The sequence below is a fragment of the Oxyura jamaicensis genome, chromosome 7 (assembly GCF_011077185.1).
Source record: "Oxyura jamaicensis isolate SHBP4307 breed ruddy duck chromosome 7, BPBGC_Ojam_1.0, whole genome shotgun sequence".
Classification (NCBI taxonomy): Eukaryota; Metazoa; Chordata; class Aves; order Anseriformes; family Anatidae; genus Oxyura; species Oxyura jamaicensis.
In genome coordinates, this window is record NC_048899.1 from 31,380,470 (window position 1) to 31,395,072 (window position 14,603).

The 14,603-nt window shown below is 36.7% G+C and overlaps 1 protein-coding gene across 2 annotated transcripts in view; it reads right to left on the reverse strand.

Moving 5' to 3' along the window:
• DPP10 (dipeptidyl peptidase like 10) overlaps positions 1-14,603 on the reverse strand; it is a 483,231-nt gene that overhangs the window by 135,686 nt on the left and 332,942 nt on the right. For both annotated transcript variants that reach the window (XM_035331004.1, XM_035331003.1), the window contains exon 4: positions 1,349-1,443. In XM_035331004.1, coding sequence (XP_035186895.1) covers positions 1,349-1,443 — 95 coding nt within the window. The remainder of the gene's footprint in view (positions 1-1,348; positions 1,444-14,603) is intronic.

Genomic DNA, 14,603 nt, shown 5'->3' on the forward strand with positions numbered 1-14,603 from the left:
TGTCATTAAAGTCAAGTTTTAGAGCCAGAGATGTCCACGTGGCTACTTGCATTCAAGTTATGTGCTAAAGGTAATATGTAGGCCTGACACAGAAAATCCTCTACTTAGCCAGAAAAGCCCTCACAGATAAGAGGGAAAATGTTTCTGCAATGTTCTGTGGTTTGTATTTGACAGATATTCACCTTTTCACCCACTTTTAATTGTGTCTGCCAGTCTTTTTTGGGCTAGGACACATGGTGAGGCACATCCCTGCATATGGAAGGGTGCAGCTTAGAGTAAGGGAGCCTCACACAAGCACTCTTAATATTCAAGTCTCTCCTCCCTTCTCATTCATCTTTACGTTGACCTGGGAAGTCAGCCTCTAGTTCATTCTCCCAGACTTCTGCTCTCCCCTTTCTAGTTAAGTCAGCAGGGGCTTAATGCTTTGAATTGAGGAACCTGTATCAGCAAAGGCCAGGAACAAACCAGGAATAAAATCAGCCTTTGCCAAAGATCTCTGATGAAAATGAGTCATCCTTTTGGGTCTGCAGGTGCAAAATATTTTTCTAAATTAAAAATAAAGGGATTAGCAATAACAGCTAGTGGTCTGTATGGAGTATTTAGGAGGAATGATTGACACGCCATGCATTTATGCTGCAAAGCTCTGATAAACAAGAATTACAGGGTATGATATTATTGGTATCGCTGTAACTAACCACATAAAGCAAAGGAAAATGTAGACTAAGAAATAAAACACTTCTTAGCAATTACTGCTACTCAGAAACATGCAAACCACTTATGTATATACTGCTTACTGGTCAAGAGGAATAATCCCCAACCATCTAGTTTGACATTAAAGCACAGAAGAACAGGTAAACCAGAGAATAACAGGACTAGGTAATATATATATATTTATATATGTAACTGCTTAAAGGAAAATTTTCGTATGATTCTTGAACATTTTTCTCCATTTCTGACAGGAAAAAGCTCTCAACGTTTTAGGTAGAGTTTCCTCATTTTATGAAGTCTCTTCCTATTATAGACATCAGCTAGATTCACTAGCACGTATGCCAGGTATGACCTTGAAATAGCCCAAAGAAAGCATGGACTGTAGCCAAAACATATCCCCCAATGATTTGGTTATTTACACCTAAGTTGAATGAAACAACAAATAACTTAGCCAGAAATCATGCACTGACAGAGGAATGGATTATACTTTCCATTTATATATAACCCACTCTAGGTTATAAACATATTTTCTTTAATCTTTACATGTTACACTCTCTCACTGTTACAGGAAAAAAAAAAAAAAAAAAAAAGAAGAAAAAGACTAGTAGACTTCCAACAAGAAATAAAACATATTACTTACAAAAGTTGTATTTTCCAATAATAATGTAGTTGTATTTGTTTCTACATTCAGTTCAATAACGTGTCCATTCCTATTTTTATATATCACTGCTGTATCTGCAACAACAAAGGCATTAACAATTAGCAAACACATTGAGTACTTAATAAAATATCTGTAAAGAAAACAAGCATACTAAAGTCATTAGAATATCTTCATTACAATACACAAACAAGACTGAGAGAAGAATTGCATATGCCATAATCTAGTGGAACCCCCATAGCAGGGGGGTTGGATGTACATGATCTTTAAGGTCCCTTAAAACCCAAACCATTTTATGATTCATAATGACTTTTGCTATCTCCCTCATTAGCTTCAAACAAGACTGAGAGAAGAATTGCATACATTATGACTAGTGTTGATCAGCCTCGTGAGATTCAAAAAAAAAATCTGTTTATGCCACCTCATTCAAATATATGATTTCATTTAAATGGAAACATTTTATACGGTGACAACGTGTCCAGTGAGATTGATGTGAATGAAGTAACATCTTGAACCTAAAAATGCTTCCATCAAGAAATCACTGCCACTCTGACATCTTAAGGTCTGAGCACATTCACTGTTAAAGGGCTGTATACCAAACCAAAGTTTTGCAAAGCAAAAACCTTTTGCTAGACACTATATTTACATACCTCCTTGGAAGTGTTTCTAAGAAAACCTCTGTGCTATTCTGCACCTCTGGTAACTGGATTAATAAAGATATCTGAAGACAATATGTGCTCTGTGATTAGTGCTGGGCCAAAGAATACCAGATCTTCAGATAAGTGGTGTGTTAAGAAGGAAAGGTTAAAGCAATATGTTTGTAAAACATGTAAAACACTGTGAACTCCATCATAATTTTTTCCTTCTACCACTTATCTTGATTTATAAGTTTCCATAAGGAAAAAATAATATCAAATACATCTGAACTAAAGACAAAAAATAGGAATTACTAAGTTAATTGTGGCTCCTATGAAAAAGGCTTCGTACCTGTTTGTATAAATGTTTGCAATGATACAGTACATGATACACAATAACTACATAAGCCTTGATTTAAAAAATAAAATTAAATTAAAAAATGTTGGGTTCCACATTTCTCATGTCTAAAAAGAGATAAAGCACTTATTCTTTGTTTTATTCCAAACCCTTGTAATAGAAGAATACTTAATCAATTCAAACTATTTTGTGATAAAAATGTGAAAAGCATAAGAAAAGTTCTAAATTAAGCCTAAAGAAAATACAAAAGGACTTTACTAATCCTCCGTAATGCCTGAGAAATTCATTACAGATCCCTGAATTTTATGAAGAAGCAAGTAAACATGACTGGAGAAAAAGGTTATGTTATCATAAAAATATGCTTCACTTATTCAGAAAAATGTAGCAGTATTTTAATTGACTGCTCAGAAGCTCCAGATATACAGCACTAGCAAAAGTCCTCTGGTACGTTCTGAAAAATTAATGAAGCCTCATTTAAAGAGTGTGCTAAGCTATTTTAGATTGTGGCTGGGAAGTGGGGAGGGATTGACGGAATTCAGGACAGGCATATTAGAGCTGGTTTTTAGGAAGAAAAATTATATTGTGAAGTGTGAAATTTAAAACATTAGTAAATAAAGATTCCAAAAATCTTTTTGAAAGAAAAGAGGTATCACTTCATAGCAAGTTATTTTGGTTTAAGGTTACTGGCTACCCCAGGATATTAAACTTTCTGCAACTTCTTTTAGGTCCTTTTCCACAGATTTTTAAGGTAGGCTAGCACTGAAAATTCCTAAGAATCTTGTTCCACACTGTTAAGGAATATTATACAAAATAAAAATAAAAATAAAAATAAAAATAAAGTTGCCTAGCCAAAGTGCTGTCCCCAGTTATGAATAAACCAGAATGTGATAAATGGAGTGTAGACGAGACACTGAACAGCCATCAACAACTCTCATGTTCATGCTCCCTGCTTATACAGTGCTCTGAATGATGCACATTTGGTCCATAGGTGAGCCTAATGCACTACCTGGTCCAAACAATATTATCAGGATAAAACTCCTTTTCAATTATCTATTTTTCTAGTTGCCTCATATGCCATGTACGACTGGTCAACAGGATTTTTAATATCATGCTGTATTAATAAATCCTACCAAGACAATTTCATTGACATAAAGAACTTGCCCTTAAAATTACTAACAGAACCAAGGCTAAAATACAAAGTCCTAAGGCTCTTCTTACAAGTTATACAAATGGTGTGCAACAGCATTTGAAACAGCAGATAGCATGAATTACATAAAGTAATGTAATTACTGCCTTTGTTCTTAAGTTGGAATCTTATTTTATTCAAATGATCAGAAGAGAAAATGGAAAGTCAGGCCTCTCCAAAAGGCAGACTTTAGTGGACAGTAATTATACCTCTCGCTGAATCTGGGTTTTCATCTGCACATTGGATTCAGTAGTTAACTCCTGAAGTGCATAAATTAAATGAACACTTGCAAAATGCATGGAGATTCTCAGATGAAAGATTTAATCAAAATACCATGCAAGTGCTAAGCATAAATGCAGTCTTCAGAAGTAATCATATTAATTTATACAGAAGTCTCATTCCAGGCAATAGCTAGCAGAGCTCTTCTCAGGCTGGATAATGGGACAGTTGATGGCCATGATGATGATTTTTTCATTCATAGCTCAGAAGTAAGAGCCATAAACATATTTGTTTCTAATTTTTTTTTAACCTAGGGTCACAAAGTCTACAGTAGAAAATAATACCCAGTCCTTAACATTGTCTATTCAAACAACTGATTAATTATTTTTTTTTAATTATTATTATCTTGGTATCTTTGCAACAAAGAAGTTCGGTGATCCTTACCACTTCACAAAGCCATTCAGAGCAACAAAGTTTCTCCTTCAAAAAAAAAAAAAAAAGTTTAATTTGAAATAGAGTAGGAGTACTGTCATGGAAAAATCCTATGGCTGGACAGATAACAGTGCAGAAAACAGTATTATCCATCTGAGGACATCACTAAAATAGAAAGCATTCTATCCTGAGCAAAGGATAGTGTAAGGAAGCCTCTAAGAACACATATTTTCAGGTCTCCTGCCCTAGATGATGTACACAAAGCAGTCTTTAAAACAATTAATTGAAAACTTTCTACTTTTAATAGTTCTCAAATTTCTGATGGATAAGATTATTCTGTGCTAGTGAAGATGAAGAAAGACTACCAAAGGTCTGTATCCTGTCAACAATCCCACATAAAATAGTGTCATAAACTTGTGATTCTTCCTATAAAATACTATTTAGAAATACAATTAATACCTGATAGCATTTTATGGAATAAAGATCTTGCCAAACAAATTTCGACATTATGTTTGATAGAGGCAACTATGCTGAATCTGTATATTGGGTTTTATTCAATGCATTTGATTTGTTTTGTGACATTGTGAATCCAAAACTTACATTATACAGAATTACAGGAAAACGCATCAGGAGGACCAAAAGTGGTCTCACTAAGAAAAATGAGGAAGACAGAGTACTCCTATCAAGTGATCTGTCTCACCTGTTTAACCAATCAGAATCAATAGGAATTGAAGAACTGTAATGGGAATTAAAATTATGGGTTTATATAGATGGATACAGTACTGTACGTTGCCAGTGCAGCATCATGGTAAAAAGGGTTGATGTAATTCTTCATTATAAGGGCCTCAAGTAAAAGTCATAGGGTGATCTTGCCTCTGGTCACAAAACTGGTGAGATTGACACTGTCATAAAATGCCCAGTTCCTGGAATGCACACTGCACGAATGGGAAATGAGTAGAGAGGAGTGCTAAGAAATTGTAAGTATAACTCTGGGTCAGAAGGCAAATATAACAATGCAAGGTTCAAATAGCTAAAATTATTCAGGTTAACAAAGAGAAAGTTCAGAGACATCTATGTCACATATATATAGTTACTGAAAGGCTGATGGAGGTAGGAAGCATGGAGGAGCTCAGTAAAGAAGATGACAGAATTGGCAGCCCTGGGACATTTTTTCTTAAAGATAAGCTTTAGATCTTTATGTCAAGAGTTAGTTTAGTCTGACTGTGGGTAAAAATATAAAAGGTTGAGTTCCGATAGCTTCTGTGATTACTTCTGGCTTAGAATCTGTAGATTTAACTCCTTCTATTGATTTTCTCATCCCCTTCTGCAATGAATCTTTGGGAATACAGGACTGTCTGCATGACACAACTTGTGTTTGTAGCTCTGTGTTAAGGAAATTTTAATGAAAATCTCAAACCTTTGGTTTTTATTAATCGACTGCCTGTGGGATCAAGGGATATTTATTTTTCCTTCTGATTCGTAATTCATCTGCTGTTTGTGCCTTCTACTCCACTTTCCTACAAACTATCAAATATTGATCTCAGCTGCAGATGGGATGCTGGGGTTGGTTAATGCTGCAACACGGTTCAGAGAATCCATGTGGGTGTATGCCTGCTATGATGCTCAAAGGCACAGCATGCAAATTCAGCGAACCTCAGAAGAATAATCCTTCCCAGGCAGACAAAATGGGATGCCCTCTTTCTCCCCTCTCCTGCTACACCCCGCAGCGTGTGGTTTGCTGGGACTCAAACCTGCTGAGATAGTTTGAATACGGTTTCCCAAATTGTTTTACTTGTTTGCAGAGGGTTGAGCAAAGAGTGCTGTAAATATCTTTCCTGTTCTTTGTCTCTATTGTATACTTACAGTTTTTCAGCAGAACTACAGTATCTCATTTAACTAACCTCATTGGGTTTGTTAGAAGACTTAATGACTGTGAGAACAGGGTAACAAACCTGGTAAATCAGCAGTCACTCTATCAATAGATAGAAAAGGTTACGGTAGGCTTAGCTGTTATTATTAGATAACTCCCTTTGGGAAGAATTTATTCCATTTTGATTTTGATCTTATTTCTAAAGCTGACTCGGTGACTGCCTAATGAGCATACAGCTCTGTAAACCAAACCTGCGGCTGAACAGGTTCCCTGCAAAGTTCTTTGCTTTCACAAAGAATGCATTAAAAAAAATAAAAAAATAAAAAATCACACAAAAACCTACCATGAAAATAAAATTATTCTGTGATTATCACATCATAATAATTTCACCTGAGTCAGAAATATATTACATTCTCACTCAGAATTGTATTAAAATTGTCTGTAGAACAAACAATAATTTATTTTAACATTGTAAGGCTAAATGTCTAAGTCCTTATGCTTCTGTATGTTTTTAAAAGTAAGACTTTTCATCACTTGCTCTATCTCCAGGCAAAGAAAGTGAAGCCTTCTTCTTCCTTCTACATTCCTATCAATAATATTTAGATAAATAAATAAAAAAAACCTACATAAACACTTACATATTGCACTTTGAGAGTTTTACCTAGTAACCCCTTCAATTTGTGACAAACAGACTAGTCCTTACGATAGGCTATTACACAATAGCGATGGGCTGTTATATAAATACAGCACCATCATAAGCCCAATTGTCTCTTAAACAAAAGCAGCACATTTATACATAGTCTTACTAAGGCTATGGTTCCTGTTTTAGGTTCACCACTGGTAAGGCTCATGCTCAGGATATGAGCTGTTGGCAGGAGTTACAGCTCTATACTGTGCTTGGCGTTATATACACCTTATTCCAGCGAATGTAGAATAAGGTGTATATAACACCTTATTACAGGCAGAATATCACGAAGTGAAAAGAAATTAATGCAAAATTTTTCATATTTGACAAGCAGCTTGAACCCCATCCTAGACAATTCTGAAACAACTTCTTTACCCTCATTCATTGAATTGACAACACTGTCACGTCCTAAATGCTACAGAACTCATTTGCAATATTTCCTTTTCTATCTAAGCTTCACATGGCATCATACCTGTTTACATTTCCTAAATAAAATAAAATAAAAAAATCAGAACTTTTCCTAATAAAAAATAAAAAAAATCTGTGTTATTTGGAGGAAAAAAATGGACTAAATCCCACCCTGAATTATATTGATGTCACTGAAAATCACTTATGCTAATGTACCAATGTAAGAATTTGTCACAGGGTCTATATGGCCTTTAGCAAATTAGCTTTCTGAAAGCAGAATGCTGAATTGTGGTGGTTTATTTGATGAGCATAGACTCTGATTTCACATGTCACTGAACTTAAGCAACTCCAACTGTAATTTAAATTATGCAGACTAGGTTGAAATGGCAAGGGCCCATATGCTTTAAAGCTAACCTTCTAAGTTGCGGCTTAAGTTCCACATTCCAAACATTTAAAAGCTTACTACTGTTTAAAGACAGCCTCTATTATCTTTACTTACTATGAGTATATCTGTAAGGAATGCTATAAGAAGTGGTAATTGCTCTGGTGCACTTGTAATTGCTTTACCAAATAAATAATCTAATTATTTTAAACAACAGTTGTGAAATATTAGTCTATTCCACTATTTCTTTATTCCCTTTTCCTAATGTTCCCCAAATTAACGTTCATTTTTCTTTCACCAACTTGAAAAACAAGATTTACTAAGAGAGAAGCATTACCCCTTACTTCACAAGAATACATTTAATATTCACTACGGCAAATATTTCCTGAGAAACCAGCCTTGTCCTTGTTTCATTTTACAGGTACATCCTTCCGTTGTGTTAGAATCTGTATTACCCATCATCAGAGTTTTGTGTTCCAAAGAACTAAAAAAGAAAAGACAATGCAAAAGGTAACAGAAGAAGATATAAGAAGAGCTGAAGTGATTTGCCTCGGGTCACACAGGATGTCAATAGCAGGGTGAGGAACTCAAGCCTCCATTTTAGTCCCGTGCACGATTCACTTTCACCTCAATACTGATCCAACTTTTAATTATTTGGAAGTATTCTTCTTTTATTGGTGGTATCTGCATAGTACATGACACAAAAAACTCCAAGCTATCAATCGCATAAATACTTTTTTTTTAATTTCTTTTTTTTCCCATGGAGTTACTGCAAGAGATTTCACATCTGCCATAAACTGTTGAGAGACACATAATTGCTGTGAGAGCCAACAGAAAGGTAGTCATGTCCTAAATGCGAATGAACAAAGGTGATGTTAAATGTGTCAGTATTTCTGTAGGTCTCTAAAGCTGGGTTATGTTACAAGAGATTCCAGACCAGTGGAGGTATGAGACAGGATCAGTTACTTAAGTATTAAGAATTGAGGCAGAGTCATCAGTGTCATACTTGTAAAGATCCAACAGCCTCAGGAACAAGAAGTGATTCCCAGACAAAAAAAAAAAAAAAAAAAAAAAAAAATCATTAAACCTGCCCTGCATGGCCTCCGAGAATTTATGGAAACTCAGAGAGAGAGCTTAGAGTCACTAAAGCTACAGGAGTTAGGAGATTTCTTAATCAGAGACTACAAATATTCTGTGCATGCTTCATCTTACCCATGCAAGAATTATGTTCCTACCAGTGGCTTTATTTTATTGATTATTATTCTTTTATATTCTATTCACAGAGTTTTTAACATAATGTGTACATTTCCCATTGTGTTTTTCTTCTCGGATTTCATGATCATCACAGCAGTCCAAGCTTATCAAAACCACAAAAACTGCCTAGCTTGTAAATCTACATTTCCACCGTGTTTACTGTGATTTACTTCAATAATGTCTGCAGATGCTAATAGTGACAAGGAGTTTGTTTGTTTGTTTTTGGGGGGCGTGTTTGGGGGGCTTCCTACTAAATTTGCACAGCTGTTAACGTAAAATTTGTTCACAAAACAAGAATACTTTGGTAAAATAGGTACTACATTGGAATTACTCATTGGTAATAAGGTTTGTTTCAAGATAATTCCTGAATTCAGCTAGAGTGAACTAGAAAACTATCACCTTGAATGGAGACATGCCAAGTCCAGCTTGCTAGGACCTGACTATACAGTGGTTTAGAATTTATTGTCTAGAAATAGTTTGAAGAATTAACTGATCTATAAAGAAGGTGCACAGAGCATAGACAGCTAGTTGCTGTACTTAACACTAAATCTTAGTATAAAGTGTGCCTAAAGGAGCACAAAAACACCATACACTGAAACTCTTTAAGTCACATCCTAACTTACAAAGAGTGATCACAGAAACCTGATTGGCTTTTGTCCATTTTATTTTTTATGTCCTCATGATAACACAGAACATGAATCTGAAGGCGTTTCCTCCATGCTGAGTGACCATAGCAAGAGTAGCTGACACATCCCCCCCTCTCCCCAGCAGAGCCTGCCTTTTTGCTTGGCAGGGGTGTCCCTGCTGATGAGACAGGAAAGGCGCCCCAGGTTCCCTCCTCTGTACCCCCAGGGCTCCTGTTTTACATCAGGGCCCAAGGAGCTTGCTGGTCATATAGCAACCTCAGGACCCAGCCAGTCTGGGGTGCTGAAACCATCAGATATGAAGGCAACGTCTCAGTCAGTGTTGAGTGTAAATAGCATCTAAAAAGTGGAGGAAAGAGGAGAGACATCCAATGATGCTGAAAATCTGCTCTGGAATAGCTAGAATGAGGAGGCCTCAGGGCAGTCTTTTGAAATTACTGGTAATGCTAACCTGAGGACTGTAAGTGCTTGTCTTCCCATTGAAATTATTTACTGAGCTTTTGTTTGTTTAAATAAAATTCTGCTTCGCAGCACAAAACAGTTAGCAAATGAGTCCTCTTTTTTTCTTATATTTGACATTTTTTTACAATACAAACATAAGAGGAGGTTGATACCTTGCTGTCAACACATATGTCAATCAGTCTTTGCTATACACAGCATTATTAGAACTACAGATGGCATTTCATTAAATTGATTATAGAAAATGTCATGCTAATTAAAATAGAGAATGCTTTCTGATTTAATGAACAGGAGGTGCTAGACAAATCTTTGTCTAATTAAGTGTTTGCTAATTAAATAAAGTAGTCATTTACAAAGATATTACAGATACAGATGAAATTTCAATATGCCAGACAAGTCACATGTCAGCTCAGCAAGATTTCCATTACTTTTCTAAAAGTTTGGGCTCTTGTTAGTAGTGCTTTCAAGAAAACATTTATTCAGCACTAGTTTTATAACGAATACTGTGACTTGTCTAGAGAATTAATCTCATTACATAGAAAATTCCGTATTCAAAATGATTTGCACCATTTCTGGTTATAGACACAGGTAATTCCTGTACTTCCTGACTTCCCCAAGTCTTCTGCTTCTCTCTCCCTTGTAATGCACAACACAAACTAACCAAAAAACAGGCGGAGATCTTGTGGCATAGTAACTACAGAAATGGAAGCAGCAGAGTCACAGTAGCATCCCTCCAGACACCAGCAAATTAGCTCTGCTGAGAAGGTCAACTTCTCAATTATTACACAGAGTCATATTAATGGGAAGGCAGAGCCCAAGACAGCAGATCCAGACTGTTGCACTAATACTGATGGATCCATCAGCCTATTCAAAAACAACCTGGATTTTTTTGAAATCTGCTTTATTGTATGTTGTATACTTGTGTAGAAAGGGGCAACTAGCTCAAAGTGGGAGTGCAGGCATTTGCACAAAACCTATCCTCCCACTTTCTTCAACTCCAGAACAAAGTGAACAGCTGCTCTGGACTGGCCAGAAGATTTAAAATATCTATCTTTTATCCCTCTTTTCTGAATAATACTGTCAGCTGTTATATCAAGTCATGCTCCGGTCGTGCTAACTTTCAGTGGTCTTGGCTATATTTTTCATCAGTGTATGAAAATCTTCAACTGTCTCAAGAGGCACAATTCATTTACAGAATAACAGATTTCTCTAGCACACAATCGCACTGTACTCATAATTACAACTACTGATAACCCCATGCCATGGGAAAGAGGAAGCAGGCAGCTCCTGAGTATTAACAAATCTGCTGCAGGACTGATTTACAAGGAAAAAAAAAGAAAAAAAAAAAAAGAAAAAGAAAAGTGAAATATATAGTGCAATTAAACCAAGCCTTCTTTAGTTTGAACTAAGCAGGTGATGAAGTATTCACTGCAGAGCTGTGGAGCTGTGGGAGGGAATAAGGTGGACAGTGACCATCAGCCACAGGCAGTGATGTCTGTACCAGCTCAGCTGGAAGAACAAAATTGTCTACTGCCTAAGTAAGTCATTTCTTCTCTATGTGTTGGGAAGATGTAAACACAAGAGAAGGAACTGAGTTATTTTGCAAAGATGTGAAAGACATAGCTAGATAGTATGAAATGCATGCAATCACAGAGTGTGTAGCTGAAAAAAGTCCCAGGGACTCTACTGGGGCTTAATCCAGACACACTGTGGAATCTCAGCGCTCTGTCAAATTAGCTTTCACAGAAACTAAACCATCACGCCCAGGTTTTTGAAGGATACATTCCTCTTCTATGTATTGCCACAATAACACAAAGCTGATGCAGGTTAGAAACTTCCAAGTTTTTCCTATAAGCTTACCAATTCTTTCATTGGTAACTTAATAGTTATAACCTCTTGAGTACTTTGGTCCTGCCATCCATAGCAGAAATAGCTTGCTGGAGCTATTTCTTCTCTAGTCTCCCTGGATGGAGAAATTTTCTTTCAGTTCACTCCTGCCTTCTTGGGACTCAGCCTGGGAGGGAGTGCATCACCTCTGCACAGTCTGCTCACTCAGACTTCCTAAATCCAGGCTGTCCCAGCAGGGTCTGTCATTTTCTTCATTTCAAGAGCACACTTGGATAAATGCAGCTACAGCTGAACTCCAGCTTTCTGCAATGGTCAGTTCACCACGTGAGAGCAAGATGTTAATTTACATCATTTCAGGAGCTAATAATTACAAAAAGTTCAAAGAACATAGGAGTTATGCCATAATTAATCTCTTATCAGAAATAATAAAAGTTTAGAACACAACTGAGCAAAGCACGGCAAAGGAAATGAATAAAAATAAATGTAAATGCAAATGCTAATTGTGCACTGCCATAAATGGGAAGCAATTATCTAGCTCAAACAGCAATCAGCTGATGGACTAAAGCACGAGATTTGTCTATTTCTGCCATTCCTCCTCATACTTTCCACACTGAGATTCTTTTAATGCAGAAATTTCTGTCATTACTGGGAGTAAAATGTTAGGGATATTCATTTCCCATCACAGAGGAGAGCACTGAACATGATTTCATGGTGCTGAAAGCTAGGAAAGTAGACTCAAGTCTATTAGTCCATTCCAATTTGTTTGAAACGCAATTAACGGTAAATTAGCATCAAAAGAAAGAGGAAGGGAAGAGATGGTATTTGTGACAGAGGGCTTTCCTAAGGGCTACATAACTGCTTGTGTGCCATGCAATGCCGGAAAGGCCCACCAGGTTCTTCCTTCTGAATACCTTATGGTACCTACACTTTTATTTAGCTGTTCCCTCTGTAAATAAATAAATAAATAATATATAGTAAATATAGGGACTTGAAATTAGAAATTCTACTCTATGTAAGATGCTAAAAACTGTAGAGAGTGAGAATAGAGAAAGATATACCAGCACTTCATTTTTCCTCACCTCACATCATGCAGCAATATCAGGAATCTTGCAGTGTAATTTTGCCAGCACAGAACAGTCCACTTTTTCCTAAATTTCACACAAAGCTGCTCAGCTTTCCCTACTCTATGGAAACATTTTTGTTCAGGAATAAAAAGGTGATCTCTGCCTGCTCTCTTGAATTGTACTGAGGACCATGATTGAGCCAGCTTGGCAATGGACTCAGCCAGCTGTTGCCCAAGTAACACACATATCCCCGGACTATTGAGAAAATCAGGGAACAAATTGCCAGTCTCAGTCACACATCATATCCCAGCCTCTTCTCCAGAGAGATAATCAGGTATCTTGATACAACCACACTTCTCTGACAGCCTTGGGAGTTGACCCTTCTACTGAGACTGTCAAGAGGATAAGCCATATGGAACATGGACAGCTCTCCTCTGGAACAGGCAGCATGGCCCAGGGCAGATTTCACACAGCTCATTATTGGCAGGGTTGTATTTTGTATAACAAACAGTGATTTCAAGGTAGGAAGATTTATACACTTCCCTAGTCCTATATAATTAAAATTCTCAAATAAAACTGGGTATTTCAACCTGCGATGGATATGTAAACTTCTTGTGCCTTGAAAACACCCCTGACAGCTCTGCATTGTTCCTATTGTGGTACTCTAGATGGGACACAGACAAACCCAACAAGTTAGAAAATTAAAATTAATTGGCTATGCACATACCACAGTAAAAGACCAGTCTCAAGGCTGCAGTTTGCTCACCCCCGTTTATCTTCATGAACACGTCTCAGCAAGCTGATTCAGCCAGAGCTGGCGGCTCACTACCTACCACCCCACTCAGGCTGAAGGCTTGCAGTGAGAAGATCACAAGCGTAATATTGCAGTGGTGGCAAGGCTGTCCTTAACAAGCTGTGTAATGCAGCCCTGGAGAATCCAGCAACCCCAGCAGAGCATGTGAAAGGCAAGCAAGGTCATAGCAGAGTATCGCTGGGTTTACGCTCACAGTGATGATACTTTTTACCACTCTCCAGATTGTTTCTATTGTACATGAAAATTGTGCTACGTCTAGTATAGGTGTAGTAACCTTCATCTGGAAGAGCTTATAATCAAAACAGAGGGTACAGAGCAAGTCATTACGCAATGTAATCTTTAAACAATACGTGAAAGCAATAATAGTCTAGAGACAGATTATTTGCTACTGCAAAAACTTGCGGATGATTTTGTGGAAAGCAAGCATTCATAGGCAGAGGAGAAATAAATATACGTTTACTATCAAATTAACTTTACCCAGATGTTTACCCTCTGAAAGTGATATTAGAATTCTAAAAATCTGACCCTGAATAAAAACTTAATATAGATACATTAAATGCTTCTGATTTTAATAAGTTTTTGTCTCTATGTAGTAGGTACAAAACATTCAGTAAACCTTTTGTGCATTTACTCTCAGCCCCTTTCAGCAATATCTTTACCATGTGCTTCAGTTTCATTGCACTGAATCCAACAGCTTTGCTCGAATTTAGACATGTTTGTTAAAATCCTGACTCTGCTGGAGTTAATGAGAATTTCGCTTCACACTGCAGTGGATGCAAAATTTAGCAGGTGCAGCTAAATGTCACAGGATGACATGATTAGCAGGACGTGCTTTTTTATTATATACTACCAAAGGATAAACAAAATATTCAACATTATTATTAAAATAAACAAAGGTAGGCAATTTTCTGTTCACAATTATTTAACCTGCAAAATAGCAGGTGTCTCATTCTGATTTACAAGAAAAACATGTTGATTA